Below are 21,484 nucleotides of genomic sequence, written 5' to 3'. Positions count from 1 at the left end.
GGTTCAGTGCTTAACACACACTTGAGAAATTGTCCCATCGGTTTAGAATGCCAACAAGGACTTTTTGACTGCTCTGCGGTCATACTGCACAGTTGCTGTCTCTGGCCGTTCTCTGTTGCTGTGTGAGTTCCTTTTCTTGTTGCTATAAGAAAATTCCTGACAAAGGCAGCTAAAGGCAGGAAGGGTTTCGTTTTGGCTTGTGGTTTGAGGATATAGTCTATTTATACCTATAATTTGTGGTGGCAGTGGTTTGAGTTAGCTGGTCATAGTGCATCTGCACTTGAGAAAGAGAGAAGAAACCGGGCCACTCACTTAGCTCCCTCCTTTTTTTGTTTAAAAACCGGAAACTATGAGGAATGATGGGCATGCTAATTGGCTCTACCGTAGAAATGCTTTTACCGTGTCCTGCCCTAACTGTCATATTGTATACCTTAAATACAATACCATGTATTTTCTAAAACAAAGTAGAATGTAAAAAAAAAAACAAAACAAAACAAAACAAAAAAAAAAAACAAAAAAACAAAGCAAGCTCAAAAGTAGCTTTAATTTATTCTTTTTCTCGTATAAAGGTTAACTTCTTACGAAGAACTGTGCGGCGAGTACCGAACAGTCTAATCGTCTACTTACATTCAACTCAGCAGAATGAAAGTGAGCTTAGCGGTGCCCAGAGGCATTCTGTCTAGACTGAAGACAGAGAATTCTGCACCAGGGAAGAAAGAAGTCATTGTCCTTATCTTTGTCCTTCTGAGGGAGCTATTTGTAGCAAAGGGAGTTTTACAGGCTGAATTACTGTCTCTCTCCTACGGCTTCCTTGGTGACCGCCAGCCATCCCCCCTCCCCCCCACAGAAGTCATTAGGCATAAACTAGATCTGCCTCTGGTTTCTTTAGGGTCTACCAGGACCCCGAATGGCTTATGGTACAACTTCATTGAGCTGCCCTACCATGGTGAGAGCATCAGCATGCTGATCGCCCTGCCAACAGAGAGCTCCACCCCACTGTCTGCCATCATCCCTCACATCACTACCAAGACCATTGATAGCTGGATGAACACCATGGTACCCAAGAGGATGCAGCTGGTCCTACCCAAGTGAGTGCCCCTTCCCTTAAAAAGAAAGGATGTTCTTCTCAGGGGATAGCTGTCATATTGTATACTAGAAACGGGGTGCTAAGATGGTCTTATGGAAAATGTGCTTTAGAGAGAACCAGGCTGTCTTTTCTGAATGCTTTCTCTGAGACCCTGCAGTGCCTGTTTGTGGTGAGACAACAAGGATACTAAAGGAGAGCGGGCAGCCCTGGCCTTAGAACCCCCATGAGGGCAAAGTCTTCATGACTCTGTGACAACTTTTGACATATCTCTTTCCATTGGAGAATTGAAAAATACATACATATCTTCATATGGAATGGATTAGAACACAGTAGTCGAAGGAGCTTGGTGAGACAACAAACTTCACTGATCCTTCAGGTACCTACTGGAAGCTGTTAAAGGCCAAGGCCCATGAGACTGTATTCATCAGTATTTAAGGCAGCTTTCCTTTTATACCCCTCAAGTAAATTATAGATGGAATTTCTGATGTTATGACTGGAGACTAGGGCAAAAGCAAACCCAATTCTGTGTACATCATCATTTCTAACAGTTCAAAGAACACCTTCTCTCTCCAGTGTGTGTGTGTGTGTGTGTGTGTGTGGAGGGGGAGAAATCTGTCTCCTTCCTGTGAATTTTTCATCATTACCAGCTTTCCCACAATCCAGAGTTTCTATCCATACCTCAGTGGAAACAGAGAATCCTAATAACTTTTAAGTCTTGAATAGTCAATGTAATAATCTACAAATGTAGATTTGTAGCAATCTACAAATATCAGAAGTCCTCCTCCTGAGGGGGTGAAGAAGTGACTCCATGGTTAAGAGTCCTCACTGATCTCGCAAGGGACCTGGATTCTGCCTTAACTCCTACGTGGTGTCACACAACCATCTATAACTCTAGTTCCAGGGGATCTGATGCCCTTTCCTGGCTTCCTTGGGGCCAGATGTATAGGCACATACATGCATATAGGAAAAATACTTATACATTTAAAAGATAAAAGTAAAGACATCTTAAATGTTAAATGTACTCTTCTAGAAAGCCACTCAATAATGTTTAGCTAAATATCTGATATGGTCTTCTTGTCACACCTGGATGGCCATGCTCATTGTGAGTAAGAAGAGGGTGAGTTGTCTACTTACCTGGCATTTAACTGTTAGGTTTAGAAGTCAGGCTGCAGTTCAGAGTGACGACAAGGTCTTACTTAAAGAGCCTGTTTCAAACTATGCCCTGATTTTGTCATGTTCGAATCATTTATAGCATGTTTTAATCCTCCCCTATATTTTCTCTTTCCTGTAGGTTCACAGCTGTGGCACAAACAGATCTGAAGGAGCCACTGAAAGCCCTTGGCATTACTGAGATGTTTGAGCCATCAAAGGCAAATTTTACAAAAATAACAAGTATGTCAAGTTTAAAATGTAAATTTTGAGAAAATGTTACAGGTCCTTCTTTGCTCAAAAAAAGAAATAGGAAAATCGGGAGTATGTTGCCCTAAACCTGTGCTAATTTTAGTTTGATGCATTGCCAAAGGATGCCGTTGAGTGCCTACGGCTCAGTTAGCATTCGTCCTTTCCTCCTGCATCTCATCTGAGGCCTGAAGGACCACCAGGATAAGGACTTCTTTCTGCATTGCCTGTTTACCCAAACACTTGGCTTTTTTTCCTTCCCTGATGCTGGGACTTGAACCCACGTCTGTGTGCTTGCTAGACAAGTGCTCTACTGCTGAGGACCTGTGTAACCCTTGAGTTTGCCTCTTAATTAGGACTGAGTTGTTTTTTGTTTTTTGTTTTTTTAATATAAATTTTCCCCTTGGGTTTGGGAAAAAAAAAAAAAAAACTTTAAGATTTTCGAATTCTCAAACATTTAGCTTACTTCCACAGAGCAACTACTGTAGGCTTGCCTTGTATCCAGAAATGTATTTTGCCATTTGTCTGAAGTAACGAATTCAATACCTCTCATTGAGACTGTCCTTCACCCAAGCAGCTATTCATAACACATACCTAGCATCCTCTTTGTGTATTTGCCATTAGGCCTAGAATTGTTTGAATGGGTCAGGTCTCTGACGTCTACATTTAGAACACAATTTCCAATGACGAGCTATAGCTTGGACATGCAAAGTACTCTGGTGTGTATTTTAACCCTTGACTGGTAGAGAGGTAGTTTTATTACCAACCCCAGTTGCGTGCTCAAGAGTATCTGAATATCTCCTGCGGGAGAAGCGCCTGCCCCCTCACCCCTAACCCACCCTCACACCTTCGCTGGAACTGAAGCTCCACTGATCCATCTTCCCATTCTCTTTCATTCCTGGTCCCCAGCCCAGCACATTAGCATAACCTGTTCAAAATCCTCTTAGGAATGCGTTTCTTGGTTCGGATCCAGATCCCTGAATCACACCTTTATTTTAATGGGATCCTTGGCCTAATAAACTTTGAGAAAGAAGCGCTTCTTGTTCAAAATCTCCTGTTATAGTCTGGGTACTAAGTAGGAGGCCCAGGCACCCTGAATCTTCTTGAGCTGCTCTCTTTAACCTGGTAGGTGACCTGAGCCACATAAACAGTCACCTGGTCTCAGCTAGCCATGGTAGAGCTGGCTATTTGTGCAGAGAGAGAGAGAGAGAAGTTCTTTTGTTCTTTTTACCAGACCCATATCCCATCATGCTCATGCTGACAAGAGTTGGTGTCCTTTTGGGTAGTAGCAGCCCTGGGAATTGTGCGGTTGTTTTTGGACCTGAGGGAACTGAATCCACTGGAGGATCCCCAAGGCACAGCTGCAGTTCTGTGCCTGGCCCTTCCCAGGAGTTCCCTCCTGATATTGCTGTGCTGGCAGATAGTGTGGCTATGAAAGCCAGCACTTCTGGAGCCTAACTAACCGTGGGACTAGGGACAGATTTCTTAACCTTGTGAGCCTCAGTTTCCCCATCTGAAACCCTCTCTGGGATAGACAGTCGAGTTAGATTATATTATTGTCTTTCTACTTCTGGGGGAAAAAATGGCATCTTTATAGATCTTTGTTCTTTTCATTTTTAAAATAAAATTAATAGTCATCTGAGTTGAAGTGATTAGAGGCACTAAAACATTTAGGGTCTGGGAATCCATCCCAGAAGTAACAATTGCAAATCATTTAGCAGAAATTGAAATCTACTGCAAGTGACAGCCACGCACGGCCCTCAGTCTGCAGGACTATCGAGTTACTTCTGACCCTTTTCATAAGCTGGAATTTGCCGTGGCTTTGAGGTTACTCCTGATAACTCTAGATGGCATGCTCATCAAAGAAGTGCTGATTTTGTGTTTTCTGGGAACAGGGTCAGAGAGCCTTCATGTCTCTCACATCTTGCAAAAAGCAAAAATTGAAGTCAGTGAAGATGGAACCAAAGCTTCGGCAGCAACAAGTAAGTGCTGGCTCACGTGGCAAGGCCACGCCAATAGGAAAGCAGACACACTCCAGGTTCACTCTGCAGCTCAGCTGACTTCTAGGGAGTCTTGAAAGCTGACCCTTGGGAGACAGCAATGAGTATGAACTAATGAAGTAGTTCATCATAATGAGGAGGAGGAGGAGGAAGAGGAGGAGGAAGGAGGAGGAGAAGGATGTTGAGGAAGAGATAGGAAGGCGCCTTGGAGACACCAATGTGTATGGGTAAAGTGTTTGATGATGGTGGTGATGATGACGACAATGTTGATATCAGGGGTGTAGCTCAGTGGTGTGAGTACTTGCCCAGCATACACAAGGCTATGGGTTTGAACACTTAACACTGACAAAAAATAAATCATGTTAGTGTAGGAATTTCATCTAGGAAAGGGGTACCATTTCCCTGGAAAGAGCTAGCTAGCATGTTATTTCAGCCATGCAGCCCTCACTGTCTTCAGCCCAAAACCTCAAGTCTGCAAATACAGCAAGAAAGCAACCAGAGGCATGCAACTGAGTAGATATGGCTCGCCCAGTCTTCTAATAAAACTTTATTTATCAAACCAGGGGTTGGCAGTGTAGACCTAGCCCTAGTACCATTGCATGTTGGTCCCTGCTCTCAGCAGGAAAAAGCATGTGTGGCTACTTTACCAACCAGAAAGGCTCATCTTTAGATTGAAAGGCAACAGCAAGTACAGGAGCATAGCTGCTCCAGTCTCCCCAGGACAATGTGAAGAATCAGCATCGTCTACAGGACAGCACCAGGATTGCTGGGCAGCCTTCTTTGATCATTAGAACATCTGCATCTCTCCCCTTGGCAGATTATAAGGAAGGAAGACCTAAGCATGTCTCCACCAGCACCAGCAATACCATCAATCGTCCATGTTAAAAAGATTGGTTTATGAGATTGTAAACTCATAAACTAGTTTCACTGAACATCCTGCTGAGCGATTGACTATTTCTAGTCATGAAACAAAGTTATCATTTATTCTACAGAGTTAGCACCTTATCACCTCCACAATAAATGCTTATTTTTTTTCCTGTTGCTTTAAAATAGCACTTAACATAAGGACCTGGAATACTAGTTTTGATTTTTTTTTTAATACCCTTTGTCTTCTCTAGGTGACGGCTTCATGTTAAAATGATTTGTCCGTCTTGCCAACTACCATTCCAGTCAGGACATGATTTATAGAGGAGCTCTGTGTGAATGGAAATGTAGACTCCCTTGTTCTAAATTTTACTAGGGATCTCAAGACCACTACAGCAGAATGTTAAACCAAATCCGGGGCTCTGTGTCAGCAGGCTTCGGCCGCTAAATTAGTCAGCTCAGGGTCCCCTAATGATGTCAGAAACCAGAGAACTTAAACAACAGATGTCTATTTTTCCCACAGCTCTTGAGGCCAGAAGTCTGGGGTTGGAGTGGCAGCAGGGTTGGCTTCTCTTGAGGTCTTTGTGTGCTCATGAGACTTGTGTGCTCATGTGGTTTTGTCATGTCCCTGGAGATGCTCCCCATCGTAATAAGGATATCAGGCCTGTTGGGTTGGTGCCTCACCTTTAGGTCCTTCTGTATCCTTAGTAGACTCTGTGAAGGGCCTGTCTCCATGTGTAGTCATATAAGGAGCCTAGCGCCTCAATGGAGGAGTGTCACCAGTCTACACTGCATGCTCTCTAACTGTAATTCTGGGTAAAGCAGTCTGCCCAGCATAACTTCCCAGTATTCCTTTTCTCAGAGCAAGCCACATCACTTATGCTTTTCAAAATACTGAGCCAGTGTGCCAGACACTAGTAGTTATACTACCCTTCTCTCTTTCCTTAGCCTTACCATGGTCTTTATTAAACAGGGCCAACCATTGGTCAAAGTAGGCAGATCTAAGACTTACATGTCTAAAGAATCTTTCTTTCAGGCGAGGGTGTCGTTCGGTAGCAAATAACTTGCTTAGTGGTCACATTGTCCTGGGTTTTATCCCCACTATATTACAAGAATAACAAAAAGTTGTTTTCTAAGTCAGATATCTGCAGCCAATGAGTTGAGCGAGTGGTGGTGTAATATAGCAGGTGCAGATGAGCAGTCTGTGTTGCTGTCACAAAGGACATCTAAATGATGTACCAAAGGAGAAGACGCAGAGCCGACAGTTAAGCATTCTGAGCTGGCCTTTGATATGCAGAAAGGATGTGGGTAGGTTGAAGAGGTCCAGAGGCTTTATCAGCACAGCAGATGGTGTGAGTAAAAATAGCTTATAATAACAGCAAATATTCTCTGGGTGCTCATTTGGTGCCAGTCTCTGTCCCAAGAGCTGTAGTGTGTTTGTCATTCACTCCCCATAAATCTATGAAAGCTAAGAACATTTATTGTGAAGATGGGGCTTTTATCGAATATGTGAGACAGTAACTGAAAAGGCCATCCCAATAAATAGTGACCATTGAGACCATTATAACATGCCAGCTTAGAAGACAAAGCAAACGTACCCTCAGACGCCAGCCTCTGGGTGTCATCACTGCCCTGGTACTTACTGGATAACACATCATTTCTTCTTCTTTCCATAGCTGCAATCCTAATTGCAAGGTCATCACCTCCCTGGTTTATAGTAGACAGGCCTTTCCTGTTTTCCATCCGACACAATCCCACAGGTGAGTGACTCTTCTGTTTTATTGCCTGTGGTTTGTGTGCAGAAAGGTCCATCCACTGCAGCTAGTGTTGCACCCCGTCAGTGTGGCCCTTAATCTGTTTTCTTCATGTCAGCTATAGGAGACACTACCAATACTATAACCCCCCTACACACACCACACACACACTCTAAAGAGGCAAGAAAATGAACTCTGTGTTACAGAGTTTGGTGGGACCTTTTAACTATTGTTCGGGTTGTAGATTTGGAAGAAGGTGGTAGTTTTTAACATGAAAAGGTGCAACATGCCCTTTGAAATTTTTTTTCATAGTTTTAAAAATACCTTAAATATCACAACAAACTCTGTTTCTTCAACTTCTGTGGGGTCACTCAGATTTAGTGCCTTAGGAATTGTCCATTGGAAAGATCTTGGCTCCACAGCTCTTACGTTAAATTGGGCTCTGATCTTTACTCTGTGTGTGTGTGTTATGTGTGTATGTATGTATATATGTACATATGTACATATGGAGTGTGTGCTATGTGTGTATGTGTATGGGGGGTGTGTATGTGATGTGTGTGTATATGCATGTGTATGTGTACGTATGGAGTGTGTGCTATGTGTGTATGTGTGTATGTGTGTAGGGGTGTATGTGGTAAGTAAGTGGGGACAGCTGTATGGATGCATGTGTACATATATTCATATATGAAGGGCAGAGGTCAAATTCGGTTTGTTTGTCATTCCTCCGGTGCCATCTATCCTGGGTTTTTTGAGATAGGGACGTAGGACTTGAAGATTAGGCTAGGCTGTCTGGCTAGCCAGCCCCCGAAACCCTTTTGGTCTCTGAGAGATTATAAGCTATATACAGTAAGCATCACATTTGTCTATTTCTATGGGTGCTGGGCTGGAACCCAGGTCCTCGTGTTTCCGTGGCAAACACTTCACCAACTTTGTCATCTCGTCAGCCCACTAAAGTCATCTTTTAAAAAATAACTGATCAAAAAAATATTACATGAAAATTTTTCTTAATTAAATGATAATATTTTTAAAAGATAAATAACTTTAAAAACAAAACAAAACAGGATTGTAGGCTGGAGAGATAGCTCCACTGTTAAGAGTGCTTATCGCTCTTGCAGAGGCCCTGGGTTCTGTCCCTAGTGCCCATGTCAGGCAGCTTACGACTGCATGTCACTCTAGTTCCAGGTGATCTGATGCCCCCTGGCCTCTGTAGGCACCCACATACATTCAGCGCACATAAACTCACACAGGCACACACATACATAACCAGAATAGATCTTTTTAAAGTAAGATAAGGATAGTAACAGCTCTCCCCTTTGTGTTTAATTGTGAAGTACAAACCTGCCTTTATGGGAAGGTTGGCTTCACATCCATGCACTGTGGGTGCTGATGCGTGTTCTCTTTGGCTGTTATTTTAATCAGAAGGTATAGTTCCTTATTCTTTTATCTCATGTTTGATATGTCTTCATTATGTATCAGAGCTGATCAATCCAACACTGAAGCTTCTAGCCACTTGTGGCTACTTAACCTAAACTCTATTAAAATGACACATAATTAAAATGACAGCGTCTTAGACTGTCCTCAACTCAGCTCCTCATTTGAGTAGTTCTTGTGGCGTCGCTTGCGCAGTGAAGGCGGAGACTATTCCTGCCTTTGGAGAAAGTTCTATGGAATGGCACAGCTGAGCAACAGGATAGCCATGGCTCCTTCTCTCCCCAGCATGCAGCACTCTCCGTCTTGCACCGAAGATTCATTTTATGATGCCAGACATTATTTCTCTTTAACCCTCTAGGTGCCATCTTGTTCCTGGGCCAGGTGAACAAGCCCTGAAGGACAGACAAAGGAAAGCCACGCAAAGCCAAGACGACTTGGCTCTGAAGAGAGACTCCCTCCCCACATCTTTCATAGTTCTGTTAAATATTTTTATATACTGCTTTCTTTTTTGAAACTGGTTCATAGCAGCAGTTAAGTGACGCAAGTGTTTCTGGTCGGGGCTGTGTCAGAAGAAAGGGCTGGATGCCTGGGATGCTGGATGCCTGGGATGCTGGATGCCTGGGATGCTGGATGCCTGGGATGCTGGATGCCTGGGATGCTGGATGCCTGGGATGCTGTAGTGAAGGATGAGCAGGCCGGTTTCACGATGTCTAGAAGATTTCTTTAAACTACTGATCAGTTATCTAGGTTAACAACCCTCTCGAGTATTTGCTGTCTGTCAAGTTCAGCATCTTTGTTTCATTCCTGTTGATATGTGTGACTTTCCAGGAGAGGATTAATCAGTGTGGCAGGAGAGGTTAAAAAAAAAAAAGACATTTTATAGTAGTTTTTATGTTTTTATGGAAAACAATATCATTTGCCTTTTTAATTCTTTTTCCTCTCACTTCCACCCAAAGGCTTGAGGGTGGCAAGGGATGGAGCTAGCAAAAGCCGTAGCCTCTTCGTGTGTTGTTTCTGTTGCTGTTGCTCTTGTTGTTTTATATACTGCATGTGTTCACTAAAATAAAGTTGGAAAACTAACGTCTCGCTGGACACCATTTGCTGTCAAGCCGCGTACCTGTCACTACTGGTCTGTACTCTTTGGATTGGCATTTTTGTATTTTGTATAAAGTAAAAAAAAAAAAAAATTTTTGAAAAGACCATGAGCCGGGCGTGGTGGTGCACGCCTTTAATCCTAGCACTCGGGAGGCAGAGGCAGGCGGATCTCTGAGTTTGAGGCCAGCCTGGTCTACAAAGTGAGTGCCAGGACAGCCAGGGCTACACAGAGAAACCCTGTCTCAAAAAACAAACAAAAATAAAAAAAATAAAAAAGGCCATTTCTCCATTTGAAGAAAATGATATTAAAAAAGAAAAACAAAACAAAACAAAACAACAGCCTTTTCAAAACCCTTACCTCAGCCTTCTACTGCTGTAGGAAGTAGAATCCTCTCTCCAGAGGTAGCTTGAAGGGGCTTCAGAGTCCCTGGACTTTTTCTGATCTTTTTCTTACAACATGGCAAGCAGTCACTGTGCCTCGTCTTGGTGCTTCTCCATTTATAGGGCTTCTCCAGCAGCGACTGTTACAGCCATCCCAGCTCTGCTCACTGGAGAGCAGTAGCTAAGGTGCCACGGACTTTATTCTTTATAAAGTACAGAAGGAAATTTCTGGAGACCTCTGTAACTTCAAAGATCTAAGTCACGGTAAATGTTTGGTTTTTGGTGATCCGCTGGAATGGTTACTCTTTTGAATTTGCAATTTTTTGTTTCATTCAGGAGGGAATAATTTTTCATGTGGGATTTAAACATTACATGTATGTGACCATGTACAGGGCATTTTAAAATGAGGTCCTGGCTGTCATCAGAAGAGTTGACAACTTTGGAGAGGTGAGATGGCTTAGCAGGTAAAGGAGTTTGCTGCCAAGGCTGACAGACCTGAGTTCAATCTCCAGGACCCACGTGGAGGAAAGAGAACTGACTCCCAATGGTTGTTCTCTGGCCTTCATACACACACACACACACACACACACACACACACACACACCAAATGTAAGTAAGTAAATAAATAAATAAATAAATAAATAAATAAAACTATTTAAAGCTCTTCTTGTCAAAAACTGAAGAAATTTGTTTTTCTTAAGCCCAGGAGCTCCGCGCCTTATTCTACATTAAAATGTCAGTCATACTCAACACTGCTTGAACTTGTTGTTTACAAGTAAACATAGTAAACTATGTTGTTTGCAACTACTTAATTGTGTGTATTTACAGCCACAGAAGAAAGAAGTCAATGCCAAAACCCTATTTTGAATAGTTCATACATTCTACCAAATGTGCTCCTTGTTAGTAATGCCTACTAAAGCCAGTCCTTATGGGATTTATTCCACCCTAAGTCACTAATACTTTGTGAATTACTTAAAAGTGTAGCTGCAGTGGCAGTGGAATGAAGGTATGTACTGTCTTCCTCTGTGTGGTATTGGCTCATGTGCGTATTGTCTGGAGCCTTCTGGGTAAAGAACTAGTATGCTACAGGGAGAGACACAGGAGAGGGGGTTTGTTTTCAGAAACTGTCTCCCATGATTATGGAGGCCAAGACTCCAGCAGTACGCCATCTGTAAGCTGGAGAACCAAAGAAGATGGCAACACATCTCAGTCCAAATCCTAAGGCCCAAGGTGGAGAAACTATGATATAACTCTTATCAGAGGCCAAGGGCTTGTGAACCTGGGACTCAGATGTCCAGTCAGGAGATGAGTGTCCTGTGGAGAGCCGTGCCGCGATTGCTCGTGCATGCCGTGAGCAATCACCATTATAAGATGGCGCTGGCTTCCACTGCGCCTAACTAGTAAACAAGCCTTATGCACAAGTGCAAGAGTGAACTCACGCCTAGTCACTGCCCATCTTGCTGTGTAGTAATGGGGTGATGGGCGAGCAACGAATCAGGAGCTGTCACACCACATCAGGTGCTGAAACGTCACGCTGCGGGCTATATAAGCAGCGCCATTTTCCCGGTTCGGGGTCTTCCCTCCTGATAAGTAAGGAATAAAAGCTTTGCCACAGAAGATTCCGGTTGTCCTGAATGTGTTCTTGCCGGCGGGGACAAAAGCTTGGGCAATAGTGTCCCACCTCCAAAAGAGAGGAAATGTTGCCTTCCCTGTACTGTCCTAGCTTAGCTTTCTCTTGATGGATGGGATGATGCCATCCCCAGGTGAAGGTGGATCTTCCTTTGTCCACTGATCCAAATGCTAGTCTTCTGGAAGCACCTTCGCAGACAAACCCAGGAGCAATGCTTTACCATGTACATGGGCATAATTTTTTTCTTCCAGGCAGGTTGACCCCTAAAACTTAAACTTCACAAGTGTCTACCAGGTGTCAAATGCTGAGGAGGGGTCCTTTTCCCAAATAAACTTGGGATGGGCAGACACAGTCTTGGCATAGCAATTGCTTGCATTTCAAATGCACTTATGAGATACAGAAGCAGGACAAAATCGAAATGAGGCCAAGAGAGAAGATGTTCAAATGTCTACAGAGCCAAACAGTACCTGGACTCCAAACTCTACCAGTGCTCCTTCCAAAAGAAAAAAGAAGGGAAAAAAAAAAAAAAAACAGAATTGGCTGGATGCTGGAATGGGCCTAGTATATTGTATAGAGATGCTGGAATGGTCTTAGTGTGTTGTATAGAGATGGGCTGCTCTCCAAGAGTACATTGGCCATACTTCATTGGTTATATTAAATTCTGAAGTGTCTGGTAATGTTTCAAAATGCAGTGATGCTCAGGACTTGGAAAGCCATGCTGTCAGGCTACCAGGCTGTCCTCTTCTTTAGTCTCCCAACTCCTCCAGCTCTACTGTCCCTCTATACAACACACACACACAGAGCTCCTAGCTGACTTCTAGAATCAAATCTATTAACAATCCCTGGACCCAGAGGAGAAATGTTACTCTCATCTTTTTAAATGTGTAGCCTTTTCCCTTGTGACATATTTAAGCCAATGAGTCTGCAGGCCTAGTCTTCAAAAATATCAATTTTCTGAAAGCTCTTTTCCTTGGAGGGAAACTGGGATCCATTTAAGATACGGAGACTGCTAGGAAAATTACAGGCCTGCGAGAGACTACTTTTACTCTGTAGACATGGTTGAGCGAATGATTTACCATAGATTAGATGCCACACTGAGTCTGAGCAAGAAGCCAGCTGCAATTTTCTTAAAGTAACAAAATGGTAGACCTAGGGGAAAATGGAGCCAACTACCAGTGAAATAACTCTCTGTCACTTAATGAGATGGGTACTTTCAATTTTGCCTGGGACACCGGAAAATGAGAACAGACACTGACCCAGATATGCTAGATGCTCTGATGTCTTACTGGCCTATCAAGTGTTTGTCCCATGAAGTAAATAATGACAGGTGACCTGGAAAAAAATTCCAATCATCCAGAACTTTACAATAGAATTCAAGGAGTATCCCTTATGCCTGTCACTTTGGGCTTTTTGATATTGTAGCTGTTTTTGTTTTGTTTTTTTCTGAAAATGAAGAACTGAGTGACTTCTGAGCTTCATATGGAAGGAGTCTGAAGAACTACAGTGGCTCCATGCGTCAACAGGGCACCAAACATTCCCTTCCAGGACCCATCAGTGGTGACCTGTGGGAGAGAGGAGATCTGGTGATAGTCGTGTTCTTAAGTTTCCTGTGAATGTTGAAATGTGTTCTCTGCCTACTGAGAATCTACTTGAAGGTGCCACAGAGTGGGTAGCCATTGCTGTTCTTTTTCACACAGGATCTCAAGCTCTGTGTAGCTAAGGATAACCTTGACCGTCTGAGCCTATTGCCTCTCCCTCACAAGTGCTGGGATTACAACCATGGGTCACCATGATTAGTTCGTGTGCTCCTGGGGCTTTGTGTGTACTAGGCAGGCACTCAACAATTACATCTCCAGCGAACAAAGCCCTCCCTGAAGACTCCCAAACTACTGCACTCTTAAAAGGATTTTTAATTTTTTTGATGTTATAATTATGTCATTTGCTCCTTCCCTTTCCTCCCTTTAAGTCCACCCATGTGCCACTCTCCCTCCTTGCTCTCTTTCAGATTTGTGGTCTCTTCTTCTTTAAGTTTTCTTTAAGTGCTAGTGTGTGTGTGTGTGTGTGTGTGTGTGTGTGTGTGTGTGTGTGTGTGTGTGTGTTCCTACATATGTAAGCACAACATGTTTGGTGTATATAATGTTTCTTTTATGTATTTTTTGAGACTCACTGTTTGCTATTGGATAACGTGCTCTTCCTTGGGGAAGACTTTCTCCCTCTCTCAGGCTTCCTCAGTTGCCTGTAGTTCTTTGTCTGGGGTTGAGAGCTTATTAGCTTTCCTCCTTCTACATTAGCATGTCTGTTGGTGCTTTCCTTGTTCAGGTCATGTTTAGGCAGCTATGGTGTTTAATCCTCATCTCCAGGAGACACACTATCTTAGCAAACTTCTTGTACCTCTGGCTCTTAATTGGCCCTGTCTTCCACAGTCTTCATGGAGTCTTAGATGCAGGATTTGTGTTGTAGATGTATCAGTTGGGACTGGGTTTCACAGCTCTGCAATTTATTTATTTATTTATTTATTTATTTATTTATTTATTTATTTACTTATTTATTTTTAGTTGTAGTTTTCTGTAGTGGGCTCCTGCTGCAAAAAGATGTTTCCTTGATGAGGTGTGAGGTCTCCACTTATCTGTGGGTATTGGGGTAATATTTAGAGTATAGTTGGGGATCATGATGGTTTACTAAAGTAGCAGTAGTAGGTTTTTCAAGATCTACAACTTCACTACCCCTAGGTAGTTGGCTAGGTTCCCAGTACCAGGCACGGCTTCCCTCTTGTTAAGTGAGTCTTAATTTCAATTAGAGAGCTGTTGGTTACTGCCAAGGTATGCCTGCGTGAGAACATTGTATTTATATAGGTGGCTGGGTAAAGTGGCACAGACCATTAATCCCAGTACTTGCCAGGCAGATGCAAGTGAATCTCTGAGTTTGAGGCCAGCAGAGAGAATTCCAGGACAGCTAGAACTACATAGAGAAACTCTGACTCAAAAATAAATAAAAGTGCACATTTACGTATATATGTATGTATGTATGTATGTATATGCAGCTCACATGTATTATAGGTATTAGGTTGCTAGATAACACTTTGATTCCTCATAACTCTCAGACATCCTTATGGTTATTTTACTCTTCCCCTTCTGTATTTATCTCCCTCCCCTCTTCCTAACTATCCCCACCCCAATTTTTCCTGTTCTCAGTCCCCCCTTCCCCCATTTTACTTTCCTGGTTTGTACAGTTACTCCAGGTTCTATATTCACACCTCAATAGTTGAGCTGGGAGGCTCCGATGACAGGGAACATGCAGTATGTGTCTCCCTGGGTCTGGGCTTCCTCGTTCAATATGATTTTCTAGTTCCACCCATTTATATGCAGTTACCTGTCCATGAGCTCATCTTCTTCCAGCTGAGAGGTATCCATAAAGGGCATAGTGTGTATGTAGCACATCTTTACTGTCCATTCATTGCATGAAGGCCATGGACTTCACTTCATAGCTGCTGTGAGCAGAGCAGTGGTGAACATGGCTGAGCAAGTATCTGTGGAGTAAGATGTTGAGCCTTTGGACAGATGCCCAGGAATGGTATAACTAGGTCGGATGGCAGATTTATTTTTAACATTTTGAGAATTCTCCACACTGATTTCCAGAGTGACTGGGTCAATCTGCAGTCCCAACAACCCACATCCCCTCCAGCATTTGCCAAACCAACCACTTTCCCCTTCTCTCTTGAGTCTTGAGGAAAGATACAGATGTGATCTAAATGAAAAGCTTGCTAAATTGAAATCGCATTTCTCCATTATACCCACAAAACTGTTGATTAACACTTAATTAACCGAATATCATGTGGCAAAATAGAAGTGAACTTTTAGCAGTCCAGCCTCCAGCTGGAGTCAGTGAGCCCAGCTCTAAGCTAAGAATGTGACAGGCTGAGGAACAGCCCTTCCAGGATGCGACAACTGTCTTAGAGCCAAGAACTGAGTCCCCACGGCCACCCATCAGGCTCCCCATAAGCATCTCTATGTACTCAGTCCATCAGTGTTGGTGTGGTCAGCTGAGCATTCCCCACCTTTGTCTCATCAGCTGTAGGTCACTGTGAATGTCTCCAGGCCTTTGTGATGTATCTTCAGCAAGCTACTCTCAGGTTTTAAAGTAACCTTTTCTCCCTCTGCAGATGACCTCCTCTTGTCTGCAGAGAAAGAATGAGAATGAATCAAACTTATTAGAACATTTTGCAACTTTAATATACCATGACTCTGGCAAAAAGTTACTCTATGAATAATCAAGTCATGCAGGTCTTTCCTCAATGCCAGGGACAGTTAGGTCTATAGTTTTTCGTTTTCTCCATTACTTTTTTCTCCAAGGACATTTTTCTCTTCTTTTCTTTTCTTTTAGAGATTTATTTCTTTATTATATATAAGTACACTGTAGATGTCTTCAGACACACCAGAAGAGGGCATCATATCTCACTACAGATGATTGTGAGCTACCATGTGGTTGCTGGGATTTGAACTCAGGACCTCTGGAAGAGCAGTCAGTGCTCTTAACCGCTGAGCCATCTCTCCAGCCCAACATTCTTCTTAACTCATTAGTTTTGTATTGTTAGTGAATGGCAGGCAGCTGAATACACAAGAGTTAGTGGTAAATGCAATCTCCACCAATTGAGCATTCCCTTTTCAGAAGTTTGTGCCTGTGCTGTGAGTTGTTTAACTTACTTTTTGTTGTTCTTTTGAAATAGGGTCTTACTGTATAGCCCAGGCTGGCTTTGAACTTGTGAACTTCTGGCCTCAGCATTTCTCATCTGAGTGCTGGGACTTGATTCACCAAAATCAGTTTGTGATCTGTGATAACGACTTTGGGGGAGAGGGGTAAGAAATAGAGAGTGAGTACATCGGCGTCTTCCAGAGTTGGCAGGCCTCCAACTTGTATTGCCGAAGCTAGCCTTGAACTCAGATCCGACACCTCCTGGGTGCTGTCTGTGATGACAGACTTACAGGACCACTCCTGGCCTAAAGCTTTTGATGGCATGAATCTTCTTCTGGTGTGGACAGGGGAAGGAGGGTGTTCTTAGTTTGCAAGATGAGAATAAATCAAGCCATCCTCACTGTTCTGCTGAGAGCAATGGACTTTGTGTGTCCCATACCCAATGTCAAGAGCCATGGATCTCAGGTCTTCAACTACAAGAGTTGTAAGTCTTTACAGGATAGCTGGAAGGGACTGGAAACAGCAGACATCAGAATGCAGGTCTAGAGAGCTCAATGTGTCTGAGTGGACTTTCCAGTAGAAGAGTAAATTAAAAAAAAAATCTTTAATGTTTTTTTATTTTCAGCATCCGTGCAGTTTCCCCTTTCCCTAGTGAAAGGGGGAATGAAGAGCCCAACACTCACATCGCGGCATCAGCAATGAAGTTGAAGTATGCACACATCAGATTCCTAATGAGAGCATCCTGAGGGGAAGCCCGAAGTGGGCTAGCTCAGGCAGACACTTCCCTAGAGTAGTAAAGCTGTGTGGGGCCTGGAAAAGCCATGTGACATAATCATAGGCTGTGTACTCACACATCCTCTCTTTCCAAAGAGGAAGACAGTGGTCCCCGCTAGGTTTGTGACATCCTAAGTTGTGCTGTAGGCCTGGAGCACCATCTTGTGGTCAGGATCAGGCCAGAACTAAAAAAGAAAAAATAACCCCCCCCCCTTTTCTTCTTTTTTCGATATTTTGATTTTTTTATATTTATTTACATTTCAAATGTTATCCCGTTTCCCCCCACCTCCAGAAAACCCTCTATCCCATCCCTCCTCCCCCTGCTTCTATGAGGGTGTTCCTCCACCTACCCACTCCTGCCTCCCCGCTCTCCATTCCCCTACACTAGGACATTGAGCCTTCACAGGACCAAGGGCCTCTCCTCCCAGTGATGACCAACAAGGCCATCCTCTGCTACATGTGCAGCTGGAGCCTTGTGTACTCCTTTGTTGATGGCTTAGTTCCTGGGAGCTCTATGGGGTCTGGTTGGTTGATATTGTTGTTCTTCCTATGGGGTTGCTAACCCCTTCAGCTCCTTCAGTCCTTTCTCTTAACTCCTCCTTTGGGGACCCTGTGCTCAGTCCAATGGTTGGATGCAAGCATCCACCTCTGTATTTATAAGGCCTCTCAGGAGACAGCCATATCAGGCTCCTTTCAGCGAGCATTTCTTGGCATCCACAATAGTGTCTGGGTTTGGTGACTGTATATGGGATGAATCCCCAGGTGGGACAGTCTCTGGGTGGCCTTTCCTACAGTCTCTACTCTACACTTTGTCTCCATATTTGCTCCCGTGAGTATTTTGTTCCCCTTTCTAAGAAGGACTGAAGTACCCACACTTTGGTCTTCCTTCTTCTTGAGCTTCATGTGGTCTGTGAATTGTATCTTGGGTATTCGAAGCTATAAAAATAGCTCTTGTTTGTACCTTTCTTAACCAGAACTATAAAATACATTCTCTTGTGACTACCTAAGACGTTGAGAATAATGTTTTCCGTTTTTTATATGCATATAGTAAAATATGCATCCATAATATGCAAAGTAACAGAACTTATGTACGCTTAGAGGTTTGAGCTTCTACTTTTGGTGTAGAACCTTTCGGGCTCAAAAAAAGAAAAATAGAGTGAGAAAAGGCAGGGGATATATAATAATACATAATAAAGTGTAATAAATGACTATCTTTCTCCAGTGCCAAATAATCACTGTCTTTATAACTCAATAATTCCCTTAATTCCCTTACACTTGTGGGGTTTTGGGGGGGAGAGGGAGTTAAGAAAGGGTTTCTCTGTGTAGCCCTCACTGCCCTGAAACTTGCTCCATAGACCAAGGTGGCCTCAAACTCAGTGAGGTCTGCCTGCCTCTGCCTCAAAGGCACATACCACCACCACCCTGTTCCCTGCGATTCTTATGATTGCCTAGACAATGTGGATAAGGCATTGGTCAAAGAGCCAGCACTCTGGGTAAGCACTGGATGAACTTAGTCCAGTGCTCTCCTCAACAGCCTGTAGTCCGCACGTTCCTCTTACCCATGTATAAAGTTTATTCTAGGATCATGAAAAGTTGTGTAGAGATGGATCCAACATTTTAAGCAATTTCATATGGAACTATGGAAAATGCTGATTTTTCCGCATGTTCCAACCCATTGCTGCATTTCAGTGGTTTAAAAAAAAAAAGACTTAAAATAAATATAGCCTAACAACTTGAGTTCAAAGACTGTTTACTTAGAAGTGTGTTGAAAGTATATTCCTTATGAAAAATGTGGCTGTTTTTGCTTGCAGGCTATTTTATATATACTGTAGTTACATTTGTTCCCTGTGTGGCTCTATCCATCTATGTACAGGGTTTAGCAGCTTGAAAGCTGAAGGGAAGTGTCACAGGCCGGTTTTTACACCCAAACTGCTTCCTTTTGCCTCTCTCTGAGTTCAGCCAATATCAAGCAAGTGGAAGTAGACTAGGAATTCAACTTTTCATCCCTAGCAGACTGGGAGGTTCGAGGGCAGTGTGGTTTTAAACCTTCCTAATGCTGTGACCCTTTACTATAGATCCTCATGTTGTGGCGATTCCCCCAACCATACAATTATTCTCATTGCTACTTTGTAACTGTACTTTGGATGCTGTTACAAATCATAATGTAAATATTTTTGGAGATAGCACTTTGTCTACAGGGTCTCCAACCACAGATTAAGAACCACTGTTATACAGCGAAGAGCAGGGAGGGAGGCAAAGAGAAGGAAGACCTGCCCACCGTTTGTTATACTTTCTAGTCATCTCTGTAGTCATCATCACTTGTCATGTCACCAGAAGGCATGGCACCGGGAGCATACAGATGGGATCATAATGAAATTAGAGACAGGTAATCATTCCACCTAAGTGAACGGAGGTCCTGTACCCAAAGATAGGCAAGATAGGTGTGGGTAGGAATTCAGCGAGGTCACCAGACGCTACCGGGGATTGAATTCTCCGTCAGCCACGTAGGTTAAAGTTTTGCAAACTGTCCTAGACCAGAACTCAGGTTTCACTGAGTTTGCCAGCGAAATCGCCAAAGACTAAGAAGAACGCTTACTTAAAGAAACCTGCAACAGATTCTAGGTGGGCTGTGGCATTTTGCACATGCTGGGGCGGGGAGGGGGGGGGGGTTGTTCACCATGCTTGTTGTCTTGTGTTACATGGATGTAACTGACTCCATGGTGTTTCCGAGATACTTTTGTGAAGCTTACTCATGGAGATGTCAAGCTAACGACACTGGCACTGCTGGGTATGGTCTGTTATTCTTGCGATTAACTGAAACTGAAGTTAAAGCAAAACAAAACGAAACAAAAAAAATAAAATTAAAGAAAAACAGAAACAGTGAACCAGGAAGATGAGTTCCAGGCCAGCCTTAACTACTAACGGGATTCAACAAATTAAAAATCAACATTTTACTAAACCTACTGCTTTAGACAACTAGATTCTTCTCACATGCCCTCTGGAAACAGTCTCTGTTAGCTTTGATAATGTGTCTGTTACACAAGACACAGGTTCTACCTCTCTGGCCAGACTCAGCAAGAGGGTTTTGTTTCTCAGGTGGGTTGAGATGTGACTGAGCAGAGGCTGGGGTTGCTGGGGCAGCTAGCTGCCTTCTCCACCCCACTGTTGGAGGCCTTCCCTGCTCAGACCGCAGCATTAAACCATACTGTCTCTCATCTCAAAGGCGTTTCTTTCTAGCTTCAGAATGAATGCTGGGAAGACTTTTGTCACAGGCCTGGGGACTCCGGCTCTTGTTTTCAAAGTGGGGCAGACCTATAGAGACCAGAAACAATACAAAACAAACTCAATGTTATAGCAATCTCGCTCTGGCCTGCAATCATCCCCTACCCTTGTGATCTCTGTCAAATGAACTTAGAAGAAATACAGGGCTTCATGTAGAAGACAGACAGGGATTATTACAGAATAATGAGAGTGGCTACTGAGGAAAACTCTCACAGGTGACTGGCTAATGAGACCATTACAATGACACTATGTGACACTATATAGCTTAAGAGGCTATATACTGTATCTTCTAGTGTCTGGAAGAGTTTTCCTGAGGCATGTTTTCCGGTTTATATGATCAACTGACCCTTTTGAATTAACTCTTGCTGTGTGTTGGGGGTGGGAGGGAATGTTGTCTCTGTCCTTTGAGAGTTCTCTACTAGAAAGTAACTTTCGGACACTTAGGGCAGTGCAGAGAGTCATGTCTCCACCCAGTGCCAGAGATGACTCGGATTCTATTTTTTTATCCAGAAATCAAATAACAGGACAGAGGGAAAAAAGCAAGAAAAGGTTTTAAAGCTATTAAAACAGCTGGGCTTTTATCAGGTGGAAATGGGTTTCCCTCTGTGGGCCCTATGCATGCACCAGAACTTCCTCCCTTTCATAAAGCACTTGAAAGCTTACTAGTATTTCCTTCCCTCCTTTTTACCTATCAGTCTTTCCCACACGAATGTGCATTGTTAGATACAGGTGGGCCTGGAAGCTGGTGAAGAAGCAGGGGTCCTGATGAGAGCAGGCTGTGTCCTTCTGTAATAAGCCTATTTTGGGTAAAAGTTTCAAAGACTGTATCCAGTCCTGAGAGACTCCATTATTTTAAAAGATGCCTTCCATGGGCACATGCATGTAGTACTCAAGGAGGCCAGAAGAGGGTGTCAGACACCCTGGAATTGGAATTACAGAGGGTCGTGAGTCACTTCATGAATGCTGGGAACCAAAATGGGTCCTGTACAATAGTAATCACACATAAATGCAGAGCCCCCTCTCCGTGTCCTGCAGGGGAAATCTGTACTGTACAGATTTCGACTGCATTTTGAGGATGGAGTATAACTGTACACCTGTG

At 43.3% G+C, this 21,484-nt stretch overlaps 1 protein-coding gene and 1 long non-coding RNA gene across 3 annotated transcripts in view; one reads left to right on the top strand and one right to left on the bottom strand.

Moving 5' to 3' along the window:
- Window positions 1-9,618, top strand: part of Serpine2 (serine (or cysteine) peptidase inhibitor, clade E, member 2) — a 64,349-nt gene extending 54,731 nt beyond the window's left edge. The window contains exons 5-9 of one of the 2 annotated variants that reach the window (XM_006496459.4): window positions 890-1,088; window positions 2,379-2,479; window positions 4,381-4,467; window positions 7,026-7,109; window positions 8,893-9,618. In XM_006496459.4, coding sequence (XP_006496522.1) covers window positions 890-1,088; window positions 2,379-2,479; window positions 4,381-4,467; window positions 7,026-7,109; window positions 8,893-8,930 — 509 coding nt within the window. In that variant the 3' untranslated portion in view covers window positions 8,931-9,618. The remainder of the gene's footprint in view (window positions 1-889; window positions 1,089-2,378; window positions 2,480-4,380; window positions 4,468-7,025; window positions 7,110-8,892) is intronic. The other variant, NM_009255.4, reaches the window with a different exon arrangement.
- A 2,567-nt stretch (window positions 9,619-12,185) lies between these two features.
- Window positions 12,186-15,684, bottom strand: Gm39666. Its single transcript, XR_865569.3, has 3 exons — window positions 15,653-15,684; window positions 15,010-15,166; window positions 12,186-13,202 (listed from the first exon to the last, which is right to left on the bottom strand). It is a non-coding gene; the product is annotated as a predicted gene, 39666 (long non-coding RNA).
- Between the last annotated feature and the right edge of the window lie 5,800 nt (window positions 15,685-21,484).

The sequence above is a fragment of the Mus musculus genome, chromosome 1 (assembly GCF_000001635.26).
Source record: "Mus musculus strain C57BL/6J chromosome 1, GRCm38.p6 C57BL/6J".
NCBI lineage: Eukaryota > Metazoa > Chordata > Mammalia > Rodentia > Muridae > Mus > Mus musculus.
The sequence above is the reverse complement of the archived record's forward strand: the minus strand, read 5'-3'. Positions and strand labels throughout refer to the sequence as shown.